The sequence below is a fragment of the Lontra canadensis genome, unplaced genomic scaffold (assembly GCF_010015895.1).
Source record: "Lontra canadensis isolate GAN:19392208 unplaced genomic scaffold, GSC_riverotter_1.0 scaffold182, whole genome shotgun sequence".
In the NCBI taxonomy this organism is placed as follows: Eukaryota; Metazoa; Chordata; class Mammalia; order Carnivora; family Mustelidae; genus Lontra; species Lontra canadensis.
Genome location: NW_022631176.1, coordinates 2,126,067 through 2,145,960, shown reverse-complemented (window position 1 = coordinate 2,145,960; position 19,894 = coordinate 2,126,067). Strand labels below are relative to the sequence as shown.

Here is a 19,894-nt window from a genome sequence, read left to right as displayed (position 1 = left end):
TATTCTCCTTTTAACGTCTGTAGGCTCCTTCACTCTTGATCAATCTAAAGGAAGACACTGGTTTTTGACCATTTTCTTTTCTTTTCTTTTTTTAAAAGATTTATTTATTTATTTGACGAGATCATAAGTAGGCAGAGAAGCAGCCAGAGAGAGGAGGAAGCAGGTTTCCTGCTGAGCAGAGAGCCCGACGCGGGACGCGATCCCAGAACCCTGGGATCATGACCTGAGCTGAAGGCAGAGGCTTTAACCCACTGAGCCACCCAGGCGCCCCTTGACCATTTTCAAAGAGCCATTATTCAGCTTTACCGTTAGTCTGTTTCCTACTCTCTCCCCTCCTCTCTTTAAAAGAGGTCACGTACAGACGACACACAGTGTTACGCTAGTTTCCAGCCCCCACGCGAGTGCGTGACACTGTGCTCACAAGTGCAGCCACCCTTTGTCACCAACAACTCTGACTGGACTCCCTGTGCTGGGCCTTCAGCCCACGACCTCCAGGGCCCCGGCGGCGGCATCCCGCTTGTTCTCTGCACTGTGGGTCTGCTCGCTTCTGCAATTCCACAGACGAGTAAAATCCTGCGGCAGTCGTCTTGCTCTGACTTACGTCGCTCAGCACAACACCCTCTAGCCCCATCCATGTCACTGCAAATGGCAAGAGTTCATTCCTCTTCGATGGCCGTGCAACATTCCCCGGTACAGACCGCGCCTCCTCCATCCACTCATCGGCCAGCGGGAGCAGCTTCTTCTGGTTCAGCTGTTGCAAATACTGATGCGATAAATACGGGCGCACACATCGTCTCGTCAGGATTTTCATTTTCTCTGGGTAAATACCCAATAATGAGATGGCCCGATTGTAATTTTTTCTATATTTAACATCCTGAGGACCCTCCATGCTGGTTTCCAGAGTGGCTGCACCAGCACGCGTTCCCACCAGCAGTGCAGGACGGTTCCCCTTTCTCTGCATCCTCGCCATTCGTTTCTTGTCTTGTTAGTTTTGGCCATTGTGACAGGTGTGAGGTGCGATCTCACTGTGCTTCTGATATGGCTTGAACTCATGACCTTGAGATCAAGACATCAAGACCTGAGCTGAGATCAAGAGTCAGATGCTTTAAAAAAAAAAAAAAAGGAGAGAGAGACAGTCAGATGCTTAACCAAGCCACCATGGTACCCTTCTGCCCAGCTTTAAATTGGATTATTTTTTTTGGGGGGAGGTGTTAAATTGTATCAGTTCTTGACAGATTTTGGATACTAGCCCTTTATCTGATACGTCATTTGCAAGTATCTTCTCCCATTCTGTCGTTTGTCTTTTGGTTTTGTCGACTTTTTCCTTTGCTGTGCAAAAGCTTTTGATCTTGATGATGTCCCAATAGCTCATTTTTGCCTTTGTTTCCCTTGCTTTTGGTGATGTTTCTAGGAGGATGTTGCTAAGGCTGAGGTCACAGAGGTTGCTGCCTGTGTTCTCCTCTGGGATTTGGATGGCTTCCTGTCTCACACTGAGGTCTTTCATCCATTTTGAGTCTGTTCTTGTGTGTAGTGTCAGCAAATGGTCCAGTTTCATTCTTCTGCATGTAGCTGTCCCCTGTTCAGCACCATTTATTGAAGAGACTGTCCCTCTTCCACGGGATGTTCTTTCCTGCTTTGTCGGAGATTAGTTGACCATAGAGTGGAGGGTCCACTTCTGGGCTCTCTGTTTTGTTCCATGGATCTCTGTGTCTGTTTTTGGGCCAGTATCATACGGTCTTGATGATGACAGCTTTGTAGTAGAGCTTGAAGTCTGGAATTGTGATGCCCCCAACTTTGTTTTGTGTTTTTTTCTGATTGCTTTGACAATCGGGATCTTTTGTTCCACACAAATTTTAAGATATGCATTTTTCTATTTTCCTGATTTCTTTTTTTTTTTTTAAGTTTTTATTTATGTATTTGGCAGACAGAGATCACAAGTAGGCAGAGAAGCAGGCAGAGAGAGGAGGAAGCAGGCTCCCCACTGAGCAGAGAGCCGGATGCGGGGCTCGATCCCAGGACCCTGAGATCATGACCTGAGCCGAAGGCAGAGGCTTAACCCACTGAGCCACCCAGGCGCCTCTATTTTCTTGATTTCTGATCTTACCTTTATTATTTCTTTGCTTCTACCTACTTTGGGTTTAATTTGTTATTTTTCTAGGTTCTTTTTTTGAAGATTTTATTTATTTTTCTAGCTTAAGATAGAAGATTAGATCATTATTCTTAGACCTTTTTTCTTCCCTGATACAAACATGTAAAGCTACTAACTTCCTTCTAGCCAAATGAGCCCACAGATTTGGCTGTAACGTTTTCACTATCATTTAAAAATATTTTCTTTTCCTCGTGATTTTGTCTTTGACCTACGGGTAATTTAAAAATGTACTAACTTCCCAACATTTGGGGATTTTCCAGGTTATCTTTTTATCGATTTTTAGACTTGCGGCCACATGGTAAGGGAACACAGCCTGCACGTTCTGAGTCTCCAGGGACTTGCAGAGCCTTGTGCAACAGCACGGTGGACGAGCTAGCGTGCGGCTGTGTACGGCTTCCGTATCTGCACGGTCCGGCTGTCTGCCTGTCCCCAGTTCTCTCAGTGTTGCTTCAAGTATTTTATTTCTTCTTCTTACTATTTTGTCTTACTCATGTGTCAGACTGAGCGAGCGAGAGAGCACAAGGTGGGGGGGCGGCGCGCAGAGCAGGCAGGGGGAGAAGCAGGCTCCCTGTGGAGCAAGGAGCCTGATTAGAGACTGGACCCCAGGACCCTGAGATCATGACCTGAGCTGAAGGCAGAGGCTTAACTGAGCCACCCAGGCGCCCCTTCTACTTAGTTTTTTTTTTTTTTAAGATTTTATTTATTTATTTGACAGACAGAAATCACAAGTAGGCAGAGAGGCAGGCAGAGAGAGAGAGGGGGAAGCAGGCTCCCCGCCGAGCAGAGAGCCTGATGCGGGACTCGATCCCAGGACCCTGAGATCATGACCCAAGCCAAAAGCAGAGGCTTAACCCACTGAGCCACCCAGGTGTCCCTCTACTTAGTTTTTTTGAGAGAAAGAGAAAGAGAGCGTGAGAGAGTGTGCACACCCGAGTCGGGGCGGGGCAGAGGGAAAGAGAGAATCTTTTTTTTTAAAAAGATTTTATTTATTTATTTATTTGACAGACAGAGATCACAAGTAGGCAGAGAGGCAGGCAGAGAGAGAGGAAAAAGCAGGCTCCCTGCTCAGCAGAGAGTCCGATGCGGGGCTCGATCGCAGGACCCTGAGACCATGACCTGAGCCGAAGGCAGGGGCTTAACCCACTGAGCCACCCAGGTGCCCCGAGAGAGAGAATCTTAAGCAGACTCCACGCCCGGCACGGAGACCGCCATGGGGCTCCATCTCACAACCCTGAGAGATGAGGGCCTGAGCTGAAATCAAGATTCGGAAGCTCAGCGGACTGGGCCATCCAGGCACCCTGCTGCAAGCATCTGAAAGTGCTTCCGCGGGGGGCCTTCCCAGAGGAGCCCGTAGGCATGAGGCTGGCCCCCTCTGCAGCACCTCCCGTCGGCGCGGCCACCCTGCCCTTCTGCTCAGAACACGGCATGCTTCTCTCTCCCCGTCTTTTCATTTCAACCTACTTGCACACTGAAAACCTCTCTGCAAGCAGCTTAGCATTCGGTTTTGTTGTAGCTCAGTCTAAACCCTCTGTCCTGTCATTATTCTTCGTCTGCCGGCACTCAACACATGGGTTTGCAAGGGCTGTGCTGAGCCTACGTTCCTCTTGTTTTCTGTTGTCCATTCACTTTTCCCTCTCCTTCCCCACTTTTTTTTTTTTTTAAAGATTTCATTTATTTACCTGAGAGAGAGAGACAGAGAGAGAGAGAGAATGAGCAGGGGGAGGGGCAGAGGGAGAGGAGGAAGCAGAACCCCCGTGGAGCAGGGAGCCCGATGCGGGGTTCGACCCCAAGAACCTGAGATCATGACCTGAGCCGAAGGCAGAGGCTTAACCCACTGAGCCACCCAGGCGTCCCTCTTCAAGCAATTTTAAGGTTCTGCCTTATGTCCTCTCCTGGCTTTTAACTCCTTTTCCTTTGCAGCGGCTGCCCTAGGGAATGAAGACACGTGGGCTTCGCTGACGAGGTCTACTGTCGATGGGCAACACATAGCATGTAAGAGCCTGCCACGGCGGGTGTCACTCGATGCTCACGGACGTGCCCGGTGCAGCGCTAAGCGAAAGTGGTCGGTGGCCAACCAGCCGGAGCAACCACGTACTACTCACTCTAATAAGAGGACAGGGGCCCTGCGAGGTGTGCCGTGGTACGATGTGGCCATTTGCATGGATTCTACTCTTTAAAAAAGTTCACTATAACCACATCTTGATCTTCAAAAGCTCAGTACAAGGAACCAAGGATCCTTGGACAAAGAGCAGACCCCCGTGCTGGGGCAGGGAAAGCACTGGCAAGGCCTGGAATATTTGGGGCCAAAAAGCAACAAAGTGCTTCAAGAACCATGGGGCCACATGTGGGGTGGATGTCGCCGTCAGAGCTACACTGGCGATGGATTCGTGCGGCACCGACAAAAACACAAAACCCCAAACCAAAAGTCCACAGTGACACAAAAGCGAGGGGCGTGTATCTTCTGTAGAGAAGAAGACAGAATCTGAAAGGCACCACTTGGCCGTGACCACTGTGTGAACCAGTTTTGCGTCAGTGAACGCTAAGGCCAGTGGGGTGTTCGCACGGCATCTTGGTGCCATTGTCTGACAACCTGTGTGGGGTGTGCAGCATCACTGACAATGGGACAGGCAGCTGGTGGACACAAAGGAAGTGACATGTCACTTTTGTGGTGCTCCTGCCAAAATGTTTCCCACGAACCCAGCCACGGTCACACAGTAAGACAAGTCCAAGTCACGGGACACACAGGCAGGGGCAGGAGAGGTCGGGAGGGAAGGAGAGGTGGCCGGTGGAAGCACTCTGATCCTGCTCAGTCAGGCTGACACGCGCACATGCACGCCCCCTGCACTGTTTTCAACGGTGAGTGTAAAACTATCTAGTAAACCAAAAAAATTTTGAAACAGGAAGTCAGTGAAAGGGGCACTCAGAGATCACCTTGTAGAGATGATCCTTCAACTCGGGGGCTGAACGGGCCCCCTGCTGCCACGGGAAAGGAGCGGCCTCACCCCTGCTCTGCATGGAAGGCTGCAGGGGAGCGGTGACTGCTGGGTTCACGGGCTTGCACACGTGCCCTCTCCTGGCCCCACTGGACCCGGCGCAGCCTCCCACTGCCCAGAGTCGGGCGCTCGGGGGAATCCCACCCGATCGGGCAGGGAGTGCGGCTCTGTGGTCGGTGGAGCCTTCACTCGCTTTCGCACAACTCGTTAAAGCTCCAGCGATCACACACGTTCTCACATTCCTGACAGAACCGCCGCCTTCTCCTGAGGCGGCTCCTTGAACGCAAAGGTTAATTTGAGGCCAAAGCCAGAATGCTTCTGTGGGGAGAGATCTTCTGTTGCAGGAATTAATTTTAGACCATGTCCTTTACATACACCAGAGGTGACCATGAATTTCAAATGTTCAACAGTGACAAGGTCAAGGAGTACAACGGGAGGTGGACCTGGAGCCCATCACGCGGTCCGGGCCAGGGCGGGCGCCTCCTGTGGGAGCAGGGCCCCGGGCAGAGCGCACTCGGCCTGCGAGGCGAGCCCATCTGCCGGCTCTGCCGCCTGCACCCCTGCCCAGACCTCGCGGCTTCCAGAGAAAGATCACACTTTGCCAGCGAGCAGACTGCAGGCCCGCTTCCCCGTTAGGAACGTCTTTCCAGAGCTGTGGCCACGATAAGTCCCGCTGCAAAGGGGCCCCTGAGGCCGCTCGACCTGTGTCCTCTGCAGACAGGGAGGACCTGGGGAGGGCAGGGCCCCTGACACCTGCCATTCAGGTGTGTTGTCTGGGAGGCTCGGGAACCCCAAGTGTCCCAACTCACATACATGCGTAAGCAGTCACGAAACCGGAGCAAAGACGCGCACAACCCCCTGCCCCCGCCTCCTCTGGGCCGGTATGTCACGGGGACAACGATGCTCCCCGCCCAGCTACCTGAGCCGGGGCTCGGGCAACGCTCCCATGCAATGACACGAGAAATGAGAGCTCCTCCCTTCGGGGAGAAAGGAACAATGAGTGATGGGAGGCCGTGGGGTGGCAGCCCCCATGCGAGATAATGCTCTTGCAGTGCCCTATCGCTGAGATGGAAACACCTAGGGGCAGCCCCGTCCACCACCATGCTTGGCAGGCATGCCAGCAGGCCCCAGACAGGCCCACACGGCCCAGACGTGTCCCGTCACGGGGGCGGGGTACCAGGACTTTCCGTGCTGTGACTTGGTGCTGCTCTCTCACTGGAGGGGCTGGGGACGCCGGCGGGCTGGGAGTCGGAGGCTGGGGGCCAGGCGTCCTGGCTGAGAGGCCTACCGTAGAGGACACGGCAGCCGGTCTCTCTAGCATCCCGCGACCATGACAGCTGTCAAGGGGAGGAGCTCTCTCTGCTCTCAGCCCGGGAGGACTCTGTGGTCCTGCCCACAGCACCTGCTAGCCCGGGAGTGGCAGGGACTCACTTGGGACTCAAACTTCTCTCCTTTCATCTGTGTGTGCGGGTCCGGCAGGGTAGCTAGACCCCGGGGGCTGGTGCTGGGCACTGCCCGATGCCATCCTGACCCCAGGGACACAGAGGTCCCTCTGCAGTCAGCTCCAGGAGGAACAGAGGAGCTGCCAGGGGCTGAGTGTCTGCCGAGGGCCGCGTCCCCGGCTCGTGCCAGCCCTGCGGACACACGTTTGCATGCCCGGCACCACAGACCGTGTCTATGGACTAGCTGCCTACCTGGACCGGGTCCGCTTCCTGCTGACGCCTGGGCTGTTACTCATCCGGTAGGCAGTGGGGACACTCCTTTCTTCCCTCCGTCTCTCGGGAGAATGTGCTCTTCTCCGAGGGGACCGGGATCGTGACCTGGGCAGAGGAACAGAGGAGTTTTAGTCCGTGCGGCCGGAAGGCGATCACGTCCATGCCGAGGCAGCGATGGGCCTCATCTGGGTCTGCAGGTGCCTGACAGGTGCCGCCTCTGTGCTGCTGGGGGGCACAGTAGTGGCCCCCTCCCCGGCCTCACTACTCCACTGACATGGAACTGAGTCCAGGCGCGGAGGCGGACAGAGACCCTGCTCCCAGTCCAGGACACTCAGCACACTGCTGCCCAACGTAACCGGGCACAGCACGCACGAGGCTGGTCCGAACGGCCCGCGGCACCAATGCGGCCCGATTCCAGGGCTGACCGGCTGACTGACGGCCAACTCAGGCCTGCGGTTTCGCGTCCTCCTTCTGCCTCTGCGTTTTACTGCCCTCAGCCATTTTCAGCTCACAGACCCCTCGATCCAAATGACACAAGAAAAGCGCTGATGATTGGGCGAGCTGTTTCTCTTCGTTCTGAACACTGGCAGCAGAAGAGAGCAGACGAACCAGAGCCACTACTTCGAACCCTCTCTCGTTCACACCCTCCGCACGGCCTCGCGGCGTGAATGCTGAGCCGGCCACAGCAGTTCAACTCCCAGCACGCGCCTCTCTAGATAATTTACGTTTGGGAGATGCCCCGGATTAAAACCTTCCTTTACAATATCTCATTCTTCCTTCTCAGGTTCCTGGAGAGACACTCGCTCTATCTGGGCAGTGACCCTGTCCACTCAAGGCAACCGGTGCTCGGAGCACCGACTCCAGACCCTCACCCACCGGGGGTCAAGGCCCTCCGAGGAGGGTCCTGTAATGAAACGTTTAGGATTCTCCTTTTTTGTTCATTCAGTGAAATTACTGTTTTAAGAAGACAAAGAGTAAGCAGAAATCTGGACAAAAAACCAATTTCTTTTCGTTCTGTTTCTATGACAACCCATTCAAAAATAATATAAAGAGCAGTTTGATTTTGCCATAAAGGATTCCACACCGAATCATTTTAATTACAACCCCCCCAAATAACACACACCGTTGTTTCGAACATCAGCTTATCATCACGGTCCCGGCTCCTGCGTCACAGAGAACCCTGCATCCCTCCTGAGAAGATCAGCCGTGAACGGCCCCAGGTAAACCGTCATCGGCTTCGTCTTCTCCAGCACCACCATGTTCTGGCTTACAAAATGGTGTTGACGGTTTTTCTTCCAGACCTTTCCCAATATTTACAAACTACGAGAGTGAGGTCCATCAGACACCTCGACATTTTACCGGGTTTCCCCTCCAAAGAGCTCCGGGAGTCGGGGAGAGGAGCTGCTGACAGCTGGTACGGTCGGTGCTCCCGCTGGGCGAGGGAAGCTGCCGCGCTCTGGGCTCCGGGGCCCTGGGGAGGCTGGGGCCTGTGACATGAAGGCACACACTTTGCACGGAGAATTCAGGGTGCCGGCTGGGGTGGGACCAGAGCCCCAGAGAAAGCTCTGCGTAATCAGACCTCTACACCCATGCAATGCTCACACGGAGAACGATACACTGGATAATCAGGAAACGTGTATTAGTTTTTAGTGCCTGTGGATTCCTAACTCTCACACAACACCACTCTGCAGTGACCATCCCAGGTCTCTGAGGGGAGGTGGCTGTCCCCAGTAGATGTGGAGTCCTCTGGGAAAGTAGCCCGCTCAGTACCAAGGGCAGTAAGCTTCGTCACATGATACTTACGTTTTATTTCTTTCTTTATTTTTAGGTTTTATTTATTTATTTGACAGCGATCACAAGTAGGCAGAGAGGCAGGCAGAGGGGAGGGGGGGAGCAGGCTCCCCACTGAGCAGAGCCCAATGAGGGGCTCGATCCCAGGACTCCGGAACCACAACCTGAGTGGAAGGCAAAGGCTTTAACCCACTGAGCCCCCTAGGCCCCCCTTAGGTTTTATGTTAATGAAAGAAGCACTGATGTTTTAATTCTGTTAATGAGGCCGTTAATACTGGTATCGCAACAACGCCAGAAACAGGAGCTCTGTTTTATAAGTAAATAACCCGCACGACGAGGCTCAGACACTTTTTCTTGCGGCTCATAAATAGCGGTCTGCTTTCAGATAGCAGCGGAACGCAGCTCTTCACCTGAATGACAGTGCTGTTTGCAAAAAGCTTCTTTCCTCCTGCGTTTAACCACTGAAAGCATCCCCAGCCCCGGTCCCTCCACCGCTCTGGAGCAGCTCCTGGCGGGCATGGGGTAGCAGGGTCCAGTGATCACCGGCCTGAGCAGCCAAGAGCTCCCACAGCTGACCACACTCCACCCTCTGCCCAGGCAGCTCCCAAGGGGCCAGCTGTCCCTGCATCACTGCAGATACAGAGAGCCTGCAGGCATCTGCTGGGTTAGGGTCCACTCCACAGAATGGGGAACCCCTGGCCCTCACCCGCACGCTAAGCACTGAGCGTCCCCTCTTGGGAACCCTGTGTAGAATGAGATTGTATGAATGACCATCATTACCCCAATTTTGCTGGCGTAAGCTGTTTCCAAATATTAACTCTGACTTAGAAAACGTGTTTCTAGGGACACTTGGGTGGCTCAGATGGTTAAGCTTCTGCCTTCGGCTCAGGTCATGATCCCAGTGTCCTGAGATCGAGCCCAGCATCGGGCTCTCTGCTCAGCGGGAAGCCTGCCTCCCCCTCTCTCCCTGCCTGCCTCTGCCTAATTATGATCTCTCTCTGTGTCAAATAAATATAAAAAAAAAATCTTAAAAAGAAAAGAAAAGAAAACATCACTCTAATCCCTAGCTCGTCCCCAAGCGTAAGTCTGGAGGGAGCTGGGGACTGTGTGGACGCTGCCCCCAATACTGGGGACACAGAGTTCTACCCGGAACCTGCCCCCATTCGGCCGCCCCTTAAATACTGACGAGCCGATGGAACAGAGGCTGAAGGTGATCTTCTCTAGCGCTCTTCAAGTAGCTTCACTTTAAGCTTTAGAGTCTTACAAGATTTTAACAACATCTAACGATGAAAGCTCAATTTTTAGGTGATACACTAATGGCTTGAGTACTACTACTTCGTTCCATTTACAGCAGAGAACCTGGTGAGACAGAAGCGGAAAGCACAGAGAGGAGCATCTGGGTGCCTCGGTAGGTGGAGCCTCTGACTCTTGATTTTGGCTCAGGTCCTGGTCTCAGGGTCATGGGATTGAGCCCCGAGTTGGGCTCTGGCAGAGCACGCAGCTTGCTGGTGTCGCTCCCTCCCCTCTGCTCCTCCCCACCTGCGTGCGCTTTCTCTCTAATAAATAAATCCTCACAAAAAAAAGAGGAGGAAAAAGGTCTTACATTTCAATTAATGCTGATTTAAAACACACGAAGCACTATGCGGTAATCACTGCCCTTTCTAAGAAGCAACTTACTGATTTTGGAAATGGCCCGGCTGCCTCTAGAGACCCAGGGCCCTACAGCTTTGACGAGCTGAGCACTCGGACCGCAGGCATGCGAACGCCACTTACCTTCACACGGAGATCACGGCTGCTAGGAAAGGGCCTGTCTAACCCCAGCCTTCTATGCCTTACAAAGCACTTCAGTAATTCAGTATGTAAAAGAAAATACATTTCAACCACAGAACTCTGCAAGTACAAATACTGACCAATGAATTTGCCTTTTACTTGGAGGTGGCAGGAGTCTTTCTGAAATAATCAAGTCTTGGGGCGCCTGGGTGGCTCAGTGGGTTGAGCCTCTGCCTTCGGCTCGGGTTGTGGTCTCGGGGTCCTGGGATGGAGCCCCACATTGGGCTCTCTGCTCAGCAGGGAGCCCGCTTCACCTCCCCCTCTGCCTGCCTCTCTGCCTACTTGTGATGTCTCTCTGTCAGATAAATTAAAAAAAAAAAGTTTATTAAAAAAATAAAATAATCAAGTCATGCGTCAGGCCCAGGAACAGTCTGACGGGTCCCTTACTGTAAAGGGTAGCGCTATCTGAAAAGACAGTTGACAATATGACATTGTCTTTAGCAACTTCAAGATATGGTTAAAAATTGAAGTATTTTTCACACATCCAGATTCAATTACTGAGAACACCAGGGTCTCCTGGTTTAAATCTGCTGCAGTGTAAACCCACTGGGGTCATCCAAGCTGGCAGAGCCTGGGCTGAGAGAGCAGGGGCGACTGCCCAGGGACACATGCCGCGTTCCCAAACGAAGCAGACGCGCGGCTATCAGCTGCGAGCCCAGGCAGGACACCCCTGGAGACTGGCGTGAGCCGCCATCTCCTCTGAGCGGCCCCGGGGCCGAGGGACAGCTGGTCTCTCCTCTCAGCCCCGAGCCTGGCGGGGTCCGGCTTCAAAAAGCATTGTTGTCACACGTGATTTTTCAAGGCAAAACATCACGGATTACCCTTGGCGGGCTTTGTGTCATGATATAATTTTGATGATTTTATAACGAAGTGCACTTTGCCCTGATATCCTATGAACTGCCAGTCAGAGGCCGGAGGGTCTGGCTGCCTCAGTGGACGGAGAAGTCAGCCCACGTACACACAGTCCGCCGGAGGGAGCACGGAGACACTCAGCCACCACAACTAGAACAGCCTGAGTCATGAAAAAATCAGCTCTGGTGACAGGTAATTTTAACTGTAGGTCAAATTAAGGTGAAGCTGGCAGTCTGCCATCGCAGAACTCAAAAGCAGAAAATTTTTAACTTTTTTCTTATAACTCAAGGTTACACACTAAGAATTAGGATTTTGCTTTTTGCACTTGTCAGCATTGAACATACAGAAAAATATAAAATATATTCAGATACAAAGTATGTAACTCTGAATCTTTTCTAAAACAATGATTTAGGGGCGCCTGGGTGGCTCCATCAGCTCAGCTCACGGTCTGGGGGCTGCTAGACGGAGCCCCGTGTTGGGCTCTGCGCTGGGTGTGGAGCCTGCTTGGGATTCTCTTTCCCTCTCCTTCTGCTCCTCCTTTCCCTCTCTCAAAAAGTAAAAACCAAAAACAATTATTTAAAAAGTATTAAAATAGGGGCACCTGGGTGGCTCAGTCAGTTAAGTGTCTACCTTCGGCTCAGGTCATGATCCCAAGGCCCCGGGATTGAGTCCCGCATCAGGCTCCCTGCTCAGCGGGGAGCCTGCTTCTCCCTCTCCCTCTGCCCCTCCCCTTCTCATGCTCCCTCTCATGTGCTCTTTCTCTCTCAAATAAATAAAACCTTAAAAAAAGTATTAAATGACATATAAAATGCCTTACTCTATTACAGTCAATTAAAAAGCACATAAAACCTAGAACTCACAACTCAGAGTCAGACGAGCACTGCAGCTGTGATGAGAACAAGCTGGGGAGACGCTGGTGGCCACCCCCTCCCCGCCACCACAGCTGGGGATGGGCTACACTTGGTGCTCTATGTGCAGAACACTCGGGATCAGAGCACAGCTCGCGGCTCGCACTGCAGATGGGACGAGTTTCATCGTTGCCAGTCCCCCAGACAAGAGCTCAGGGGCGCCTCACGGTCGCCCTTGTTAAAGCCGTGCGGTGAAGGACAATGGGCCAGAATTTACCAGGCACGTTACTGCTCAGAGGGCTGGTGTGGGCCGACGGGACTTATGTCCACTACACAGTACCATTTAAGAAACTCTGTCAAAAAGAAACTTTAAAACATTTTGATATTTACCTACAAATTTCAGGGAGCTTCCAAAAATTGAAATGCTATCAGCAAAGTCGTTCATTTAATGAAAGAACAAGGTGTGTTGGTGTGTGTCTGGGTGTGCACGTGTGTGTCTGTGCGGGGGGTGTGTGTGTCAAGACGGAACTTCTGAAAAACGACCAGAATTGCACGCAGCCGAGGAGCAAAGGTGTTTACGTGGAGAAAATCCAATTTCACTGCTGCCACACTTGTCGGGCTCTGAGGTCTGGTGTGGCTAGAAACAGGGACGTACTCAGAGAGGCGGGTGCGTCTGAGACAGGATGCGCCAGGCGCGCGCTTTCCCAGGAAAAGAGGCGGGCGCGCATCAGCTGCAGAGGACAGATGCGGTCCCTGCAGGCCGCGCGCCGTGCCAGAGAGGAAGCCGGCGGACCCCACTCAACGCTGAGCAACAGGCTGCAGGCCGGGATGCAGGGTTTAAAGGCAGAGGTTTTAAACCTGCTGCAGTTGTTTCAGACAAAACTGCTTCACTGGGCAGTGAATTCTGTGACCCTTTAAGGGCCGCGGTTGTTTCTGCGGCCTCAAGTCTTCACCTGCTCTCACACCTGGCGGTTAAGGGCACCTCTTGTAGGCGGGCAGAAGGGCAAATGGACGGAGGGAAAAGACGGGTGCCGCCCGCGTGGACATTGGGCAGGAGCCGCGCCGAGCCCCCGTCACAGCACGCACACGGGCAATTAGCACGGGAAAGGCCACACGGACAAAACGAGACACCCCACCCTTGTGAGTTTTACATACTGAACAAACCTGCTAAAACTTATATAGATCTGTTCTTAAAAAACCTGGCTGTAGGTTTAGAAATCAAACTCTGAGACAACCTGGAAAGATGTCACGGGGGTTTGCAAGCTGGACCTGCAGGTGAGCTGTCAGGAGGTCTGTGCTCGCCCCTGCTGGCCCTGCCGCTCTGGGGAAGGAGGACCCAGCACCCACGGCAGTCCCGCGCCATGGGCGCCCTGCACACCCACCTGGAACGGCGCGCCGTCCGATAGGCACTGGGGAGACAGTGCTTTGCTTTCGAGTGGGACCTGGGCCTGGATTTGGAGGACGAGTGGTACTTGGGGGAGCGCGACCTTGTGCGAGACCGCTTTTTGTGCTTTTTCTTCTTCCTCTCCTTCTCCTCTTCCCTCGGCGGGTCCTTACTTTTGCTGGAGGGCCCTTCTGGGGGCTTAACGTCTGAAGTGGGCAGAGGTCTGCCTCCAGCCAGTAGCGGACAGGGCACAGAACTGGCTTCCTGGGGACAGAAGCAAACATCGGGATGTTAAGAGGAAAAGTAGGACATTTCAAAACGCGCACACATAAAATTTCAACGTTGGGGCCCTCATACCATTTAACGCACCAACACCTCTCAGAAAGGAGCACATCTTTTTCTATGGCTCTAAAACATCGCCCTGGTCTCCGGGGAAGTGGCAGATGCCAGGAGTATACTCGACAGTTTCCCCAGCCCGTGCTCGTTCACCAGCCCCAGCCAGCGGCACTCGACCTCATCAAGAACGTGGCAACAAGGACACCGAGGCAGGAAAAGAGCCGTGCTTGTGCTTTCATAAATCACTGCGACCTTCCACTGACCGAGAGATTCTCAGACCTCCTGCATCGGGCTTTTATGAATCTCTACACCAATCTGAGAGTAATTTTTGAAGGAAGACCTGAACTAAGAGGTTCCTCTTTGATTTTAAGAACCTTCCTTCTTTCCTTCCTGTGCCTGAGTTGATGGATGTTAACTGAACCCTCGTGGCCATCATGTCACACACACCTCGGCGATCCCGCCGCGGACCTCACACGCACGGTGCGTGCACCAGTCACGCCTCAGGACCAGCGGGAAAACATGGTTCTCACAGCAGTCCTCACCCAGGCAGCTCCACGGGCACAAGCCGGTCGGCATGTGCTGATCCAGCACGGTCCTGCACTCAACACACTGTTCACCATAAACCCCTGCATCCACGCGAAACACGCAGAGGTGATGCACCCCGAGGCCCCACGGTGGGAAGGCCCACAGGTGGACGAAGACGGGGGAGCCCGTCAGCTGCGACCGTCATCAGGGCAATGCCAGTTCTAGCAATTCCTTCTGAAGAGCCAAGTGTGCACGCTGCATGCCCAAGGTCCCATGCCACGGGACCCTGGAACGACCACGACCTGCAAACGACCCTCGAGGGCACTGGTCGCATGTGATGCAGCCGGACAGGAAACAGTGCTCAGCCTTTAAAAATAAGGTGGTAACCCTACGTCCACTGACGGTCCGCATCGTAGTGTAAAATATCCAAGTTCACAGGCACAAAACACAACAAACCCCAAACCCACCCAAACCCGAACCTGAAGTCCAGCTCGCGTGCCGCCTGCCCCCGTCCCCGAGAAAGGTCCTCGATGCGCTCTAACTGAACACCGCGCACACTGAGGGACGCCCCGCAGCTCTGCATCTGAACACCGGGGGCATCCGAGGACCCAGCTGGGACGCTCCGGGGACAGCGCGAGGCGGGTGTTGAGCCTGAGGGAGGGGTGCACCTGCGGGGCAGGGCCCGCGGAATCCCGCAACTGTTCCTGTCCTCTCCTTGGGTCCCTGTGGTCCACGTGGACAAGGCCCACTGGATAAGGGGACAATGCTTCCTGCTAAAGCCACACCCCCCCACACCCCAGCCACATCCCCACCTGCTGCTGGGGCCTGAGCTGTCACTTCTGAAGCCGAGCCGCCCCGCACACTCAGGAGGCGGAGATGCCCAAGAGCCGCCCACAGCCTGGTCGACACGCCAGGGCAGGAGATGGGCAGGCTCGGTCACAGTCTCATGCAGGCCGTACCCCCCCACACCCCGCCGCCACCCGTGAGCAGGTGCCGGCACCAAGCTCAGAGACACGCCACCTGGAGGTTTTCGGGCCGAGCCCGTTCTGCACTGACAGGATGGCGGGGGCGGGGGGACGTGTTTCTGGCGCTCCAGGCACAGGCCCGAGGCTCTGGCTGCACAAACACAAGGGCAGGATACCTGAAGGCCTCTCGGGTGTCCCATCACTCGCTAAGGGACAGGTGTGCATCACTGGCCTCTCAGCTACCCTGGAGGGATTCCTGCTACACAACGAGACAGGCCAGGGAAATTCAAGGGACACCAAGGGAAGTTTCTTGAGGACGCGTAATAGCGACTTGGGCCATAAAATTCTTTTAGAAAATGTAAGCAAAGTGTTTGGACAAGTGCAGTAGACACCTGTTCCCCTACATGAGCAAATCCTGCCTGTGTGGGCAACGGCCCTTCCTGCCCCCTCAATCCATGAATTCCAGAGGACACATACTCTACCTGAGTGGGGGACAGACCAGAACATTCCAACTCCCTGGTTGCTGTGCCATGCGGAGGGAGAAGCACAAGAGCCTAGTCAAGCTGTCCAGGATTCAGGTCTGAGTGGGCGATGAGGTGAGTCAGGGCCGAGAACGCAGCTGGCCAGGGGACGCTATGCCTGGAGGTGAATCCTTGATCTCTGAGGGGGCTGCACCATGCTCCCACGTCAGAACACGAGCGCTGCTCTCTACTGGTTTTGTTGAGCCACGTGGGGGCAGTGGGGTCGGTTCCTGACCCTGTGCCATCAGAGCCTGACTGCGCAGCAAGCCGGACTTTCAAACCACTAGAAGACAGACTCAACAGCCAGCCAGCCGTATCCTCTGTGCTTGGCTGCAACAACGGAAGCCGTGGCCCGTGCACGGTGGTCAGCTATTGGCCACGTGTGGCCAGTGCGGCTAGGGACCTGGATTTTGAATTTCACTTAGTTTTTTTTTTTAATTTTACATCTTTTTTTTTTTTTTTTAGATTTTATTTATTTATTTGACAGAGAGAGATCACAAGTAGGCAGAGAGGCAGGCAGAGAGAGAGGAGGAAGCAGGTTTCCTGCTGAGCAGAGAGCCCAATGCGGGGCTCGATCCCAGGACCCTGGGATCATGACCTGAGCCGAAGGCAGAGGCTTTAACCCACTGAGCCACCCAGGCGCCCCAGAATTTGACTTAATTTTTAAAAAAAGGTTTTATCCATTTATTTGAAAGAGACTGAGAGAAAGAGAGCCAGAGAAGAGTGCGAGTGGGGGGGAACGGCAGGGGCAGAGGGAGCACCAGCCCCTTTGGAGCGGGGAGTCCGGCACAGGGCCCAGATAGTGACCTGAGCCGAAGGCGGGTGCTTCAGTGACTGGGCCCCCCAGGCGCCCCCATTTAATCTTTATCAAGTTAAACTTTAATGACTCTGGGCGGTAGCGGCTACCATGTGGGACAGTGCACGCCTTGAAAACACCCCTGCACACAAATGCTGTTCCTGCCTTAACCAGAGTCTCCTCCACCTCGCCTGCTTGAATGTCATGTACCAGCAGCCTGGAAGACAGACTCCCGCGGCTCCCCACGCCCCACTCTGGGTTCCGACGGCGGCTGGCCGAGCCCTCTGCGACCCCGATCAAGGACAGGCCGACGGGAAGGCAGCAAACGAGCAGAGCTGCCTTCCTGGGCTGGAATGTCACTGTTCCAGCAATGACGAGCGAAGCACAAACCGGAAGGGGGAGGGAGCACACGGGCAGGTCTGAGAGGCACTGGGAGAATTCAAGGAGGGACTCTGGGAAACCTTAGTGCCCCCAGTTTAGGACACTGGGAAATGACACTAGCTCGTCCTTTGACCACAAAGAAGAACTCGCCAACAGCTGGCACGAACCCAACAACCATCACGTCCTGCCGCGGGGACACGAACTGCCCAGAAGCAGACGAGCAGGTACCTGAAGACAGGACCTCCCCTGGGAAGGGAGGCCGCGTCAGCTGTCAGAGTGGGGGAACCCGGCACACATCGCAAGGTGCGACGGTGAGTCTGACGCTGCAGACTGAAACACGTCCTCTGCAGCTGCCCGTCTGGGGGCGCCTGGGGGCCGTCGGCGAAGCCCCTGCCTTCGGCTCAGGTCATGATCCCGGGGTCCTGGCATCGAGCCCCGCTTCAGGCCCCCTGCTCAGGGGGAGTCTACTTCTCCCTCTGCCCTCTGCCTGCTGCTCCCCCAGCTTGTGCGCGCACTCTCTGCCAGATAAATAAAACCTTAATAAATAAATAAACCTGCACGTTTGAATCTCCATTTCCTTCCCGTCAGTCACATGTCCCGCGCGGCCCCCACCCACGCAATCCGACAGCCGGAGCTAAGCGCCCACGCTGTTCTCTGCGTGTTCTGCTGCGTGGGCGCCGCTGGTCACCCAGTCGCTCACGGGCCTGCACAAGGCTCCCGCCGGCCCTCCCGCCGACACAGCGGCCAGAGCACACTCCTCCCGTGGAATCGCTCTCCCTCGTCCGCGTCCCTCTGATTCCTGCAGACCCGGGGCGGTGCTGATCGCTGCTGCCTCAGGCGGCGGCACCCACCTCCAGCCCGTGCGCGACCCTGGCCCCGGACGGCCCTCCCTACGGGGTCACCTCTCACAGGACCAAGGCTCCTCAAGCCCAGCCAAGACGCCATCTCCGCCTCCCGGAGGCCCAGGCACATCCACACGCTCATCTGCTCGGCTGCCCTGCAGGACAACCCTGGGGGACAGATGCGACTGTACCGTCACCGGGTAAGAAACAGGCTCCCCATTCATCTTCCGAGGTGCGCTGGCGCCTTGACTACAACAGAGGCTCAACCAACAGAGGCTGATTTTTGTTCTCGCGTCCCTGCAATCGCTTGCTGGCCCCATAAACTCGGTCGGACCATTACCTTGAACAAAGTACTAGCATCTGAAGGTGTCCTGACATGAGCTGTTACCGCCAAATGATCACGTGACAATGCAAAGGGGCTCAGATTTAGGATCACTGGTTTCTCTTCATTCTGAACCAAGAGCAAACCCCAAAATGAGCCACGTACATGAATTTCTGAGGACTCACGTACATGCTTTTCTGTGCCTTACAGACTGCTCCACAATGCACTGCCCCATCTGTCCACGGCGGTAATCCCGCTCTATGATGTGAGGTTGTACCCGGTCACGGAAGACCCCCTTCTGACGCGGCAGCGGGGGGCAGAGCAGGCGTGTACTCCAGGAGGCCTCTACAGTGAGCGGGAAGGTGAGGGACCCGGCGACATGCACCATGTCTAGCTATATGCTCTTGAAACTAAATTCCAAGGCATCCAGGCCACGGCAGACAAAGAGGAAAACCACCAGGGAAACTGTCACAAAAAGCCATGCCCAGCGAGAGGCTGGCAGCCAGGAGAACATGTGGAGAGGCTATGGAGGCGGCCCTCGGGCGGCAGGGGCCAGGACACCAGGAGCCCCTAGGAAGTCACTCGTGTCAGGACAGCTAATGTACACGAGCTAACGGAACAGATGCCGTCTTTCCACCGGTCGAGACCGACAGCCGCCAGAGCCTGCTGACAGCCGGCTCCCACTCGGGTATTTTCACAGCCCCAGAGAGAGACAAAACCCGCCACAATCGTGTCAGGGCTCACTCAGTAGTGCCTGAGATTTAGGGGCCATTTCCATGGTCAGGGGCCCGTGCTATGGCTCCACTCACTGGAGTGAGTGCGCGGGACAGGGGAGCACGGTCACAGCCCTAAGACCGGGCCAGCTGCACGTCCGCCCAAGGCTGGGGCAGCTTATGGGCTGGCAGCAGGCGCTCACCCGATGAACACGCTCAAGCGCGAGCCCGACGGACACAGGGAGGAGCTCTGCGGAGTGAAAAGCCCGGCGCGCACAGTAACGCACAGGGTGCGGTCCTAGGGCTGTGACAGTTATTTATCTAAATTTTAAAAAATCGTTATTAATTTATTTAACAGAGACAGAAAGAAAAACACAGTAAGGGAGGGAACAGAAGCACGGGGAGTGGCAGAGAGAGCAGCAGATTTCCCACTAGGCAGGGAGCCTGATGCGGGGCTCGATCCTAGGACCCTGGGATCATGACCTGAGCCTGAGGCCGATGCTTAACGACTGAGCCACCAGGGCACCCCAGACTGTGACATTTAAATCTACATGTAGAAACAGATCGTTCTCCCTCGAGAATACACAAGCACTAAAACACAGCATTCACATAAAATGGGTTACGATTCAGCTTAAAAACCGACATCGTGAAAGGTGACCCAAGCTGGTCCAGGAAGCACCAACACCCCGCCTCCACGAGGCCCCAAGGGCAGCCAGGCTGACGGAGACGGACGGCATGGGCACCAGTCGCCCCCAGCCAGCGGTGCACGGGGCAGTTTCATTCGGGAAGGTACCAGGGTCCTGACCGTGGAGGATGGGGACGGCGGCATGCGACAGAAGTGTACTCAGTGCCGCTGAATGGTGTGCTCGGAAAGGGTTAAGATGACCAGTTGTAGGCATGGTAATTTTACACAATAAAAACTACAATGAAT

At 54.5% G+C, this 19,894-nt stretch overlaps 1 protein-coding gene across 3 annotated transcripts in view; it reads right to left on the bottom strand.

Annotated features, from left to right (window-relative positions):
• Positions 1-19,894, bottom strand: part of SFSWAP (splicing factor SWAP) — a 66,942-nt gene that overhangs the window by 4,876 nt on the left and 42,172 nt on the right. For 2 of the 3 annotated variants that reach the window (XM_032846899.1, XM_032846900.1), the window contains 2 exons: positions 13,561-13,826; positions 6,837-6,962 (listed from right to left, as the gene is read on the bottom strand). In XM_032846899.1, the coding sequence (XP_032702790.1) occupies positions 6,837-6,962; positions 13,561-13,826 (392 nt within the window). The remainder of the gene's footprint in view (positions 1-6,836; positions 6,963-13,560; positions 13,827-19,894) is intronic. The other variant, XM_032846901.1, reaches the window with a different exon arrangement.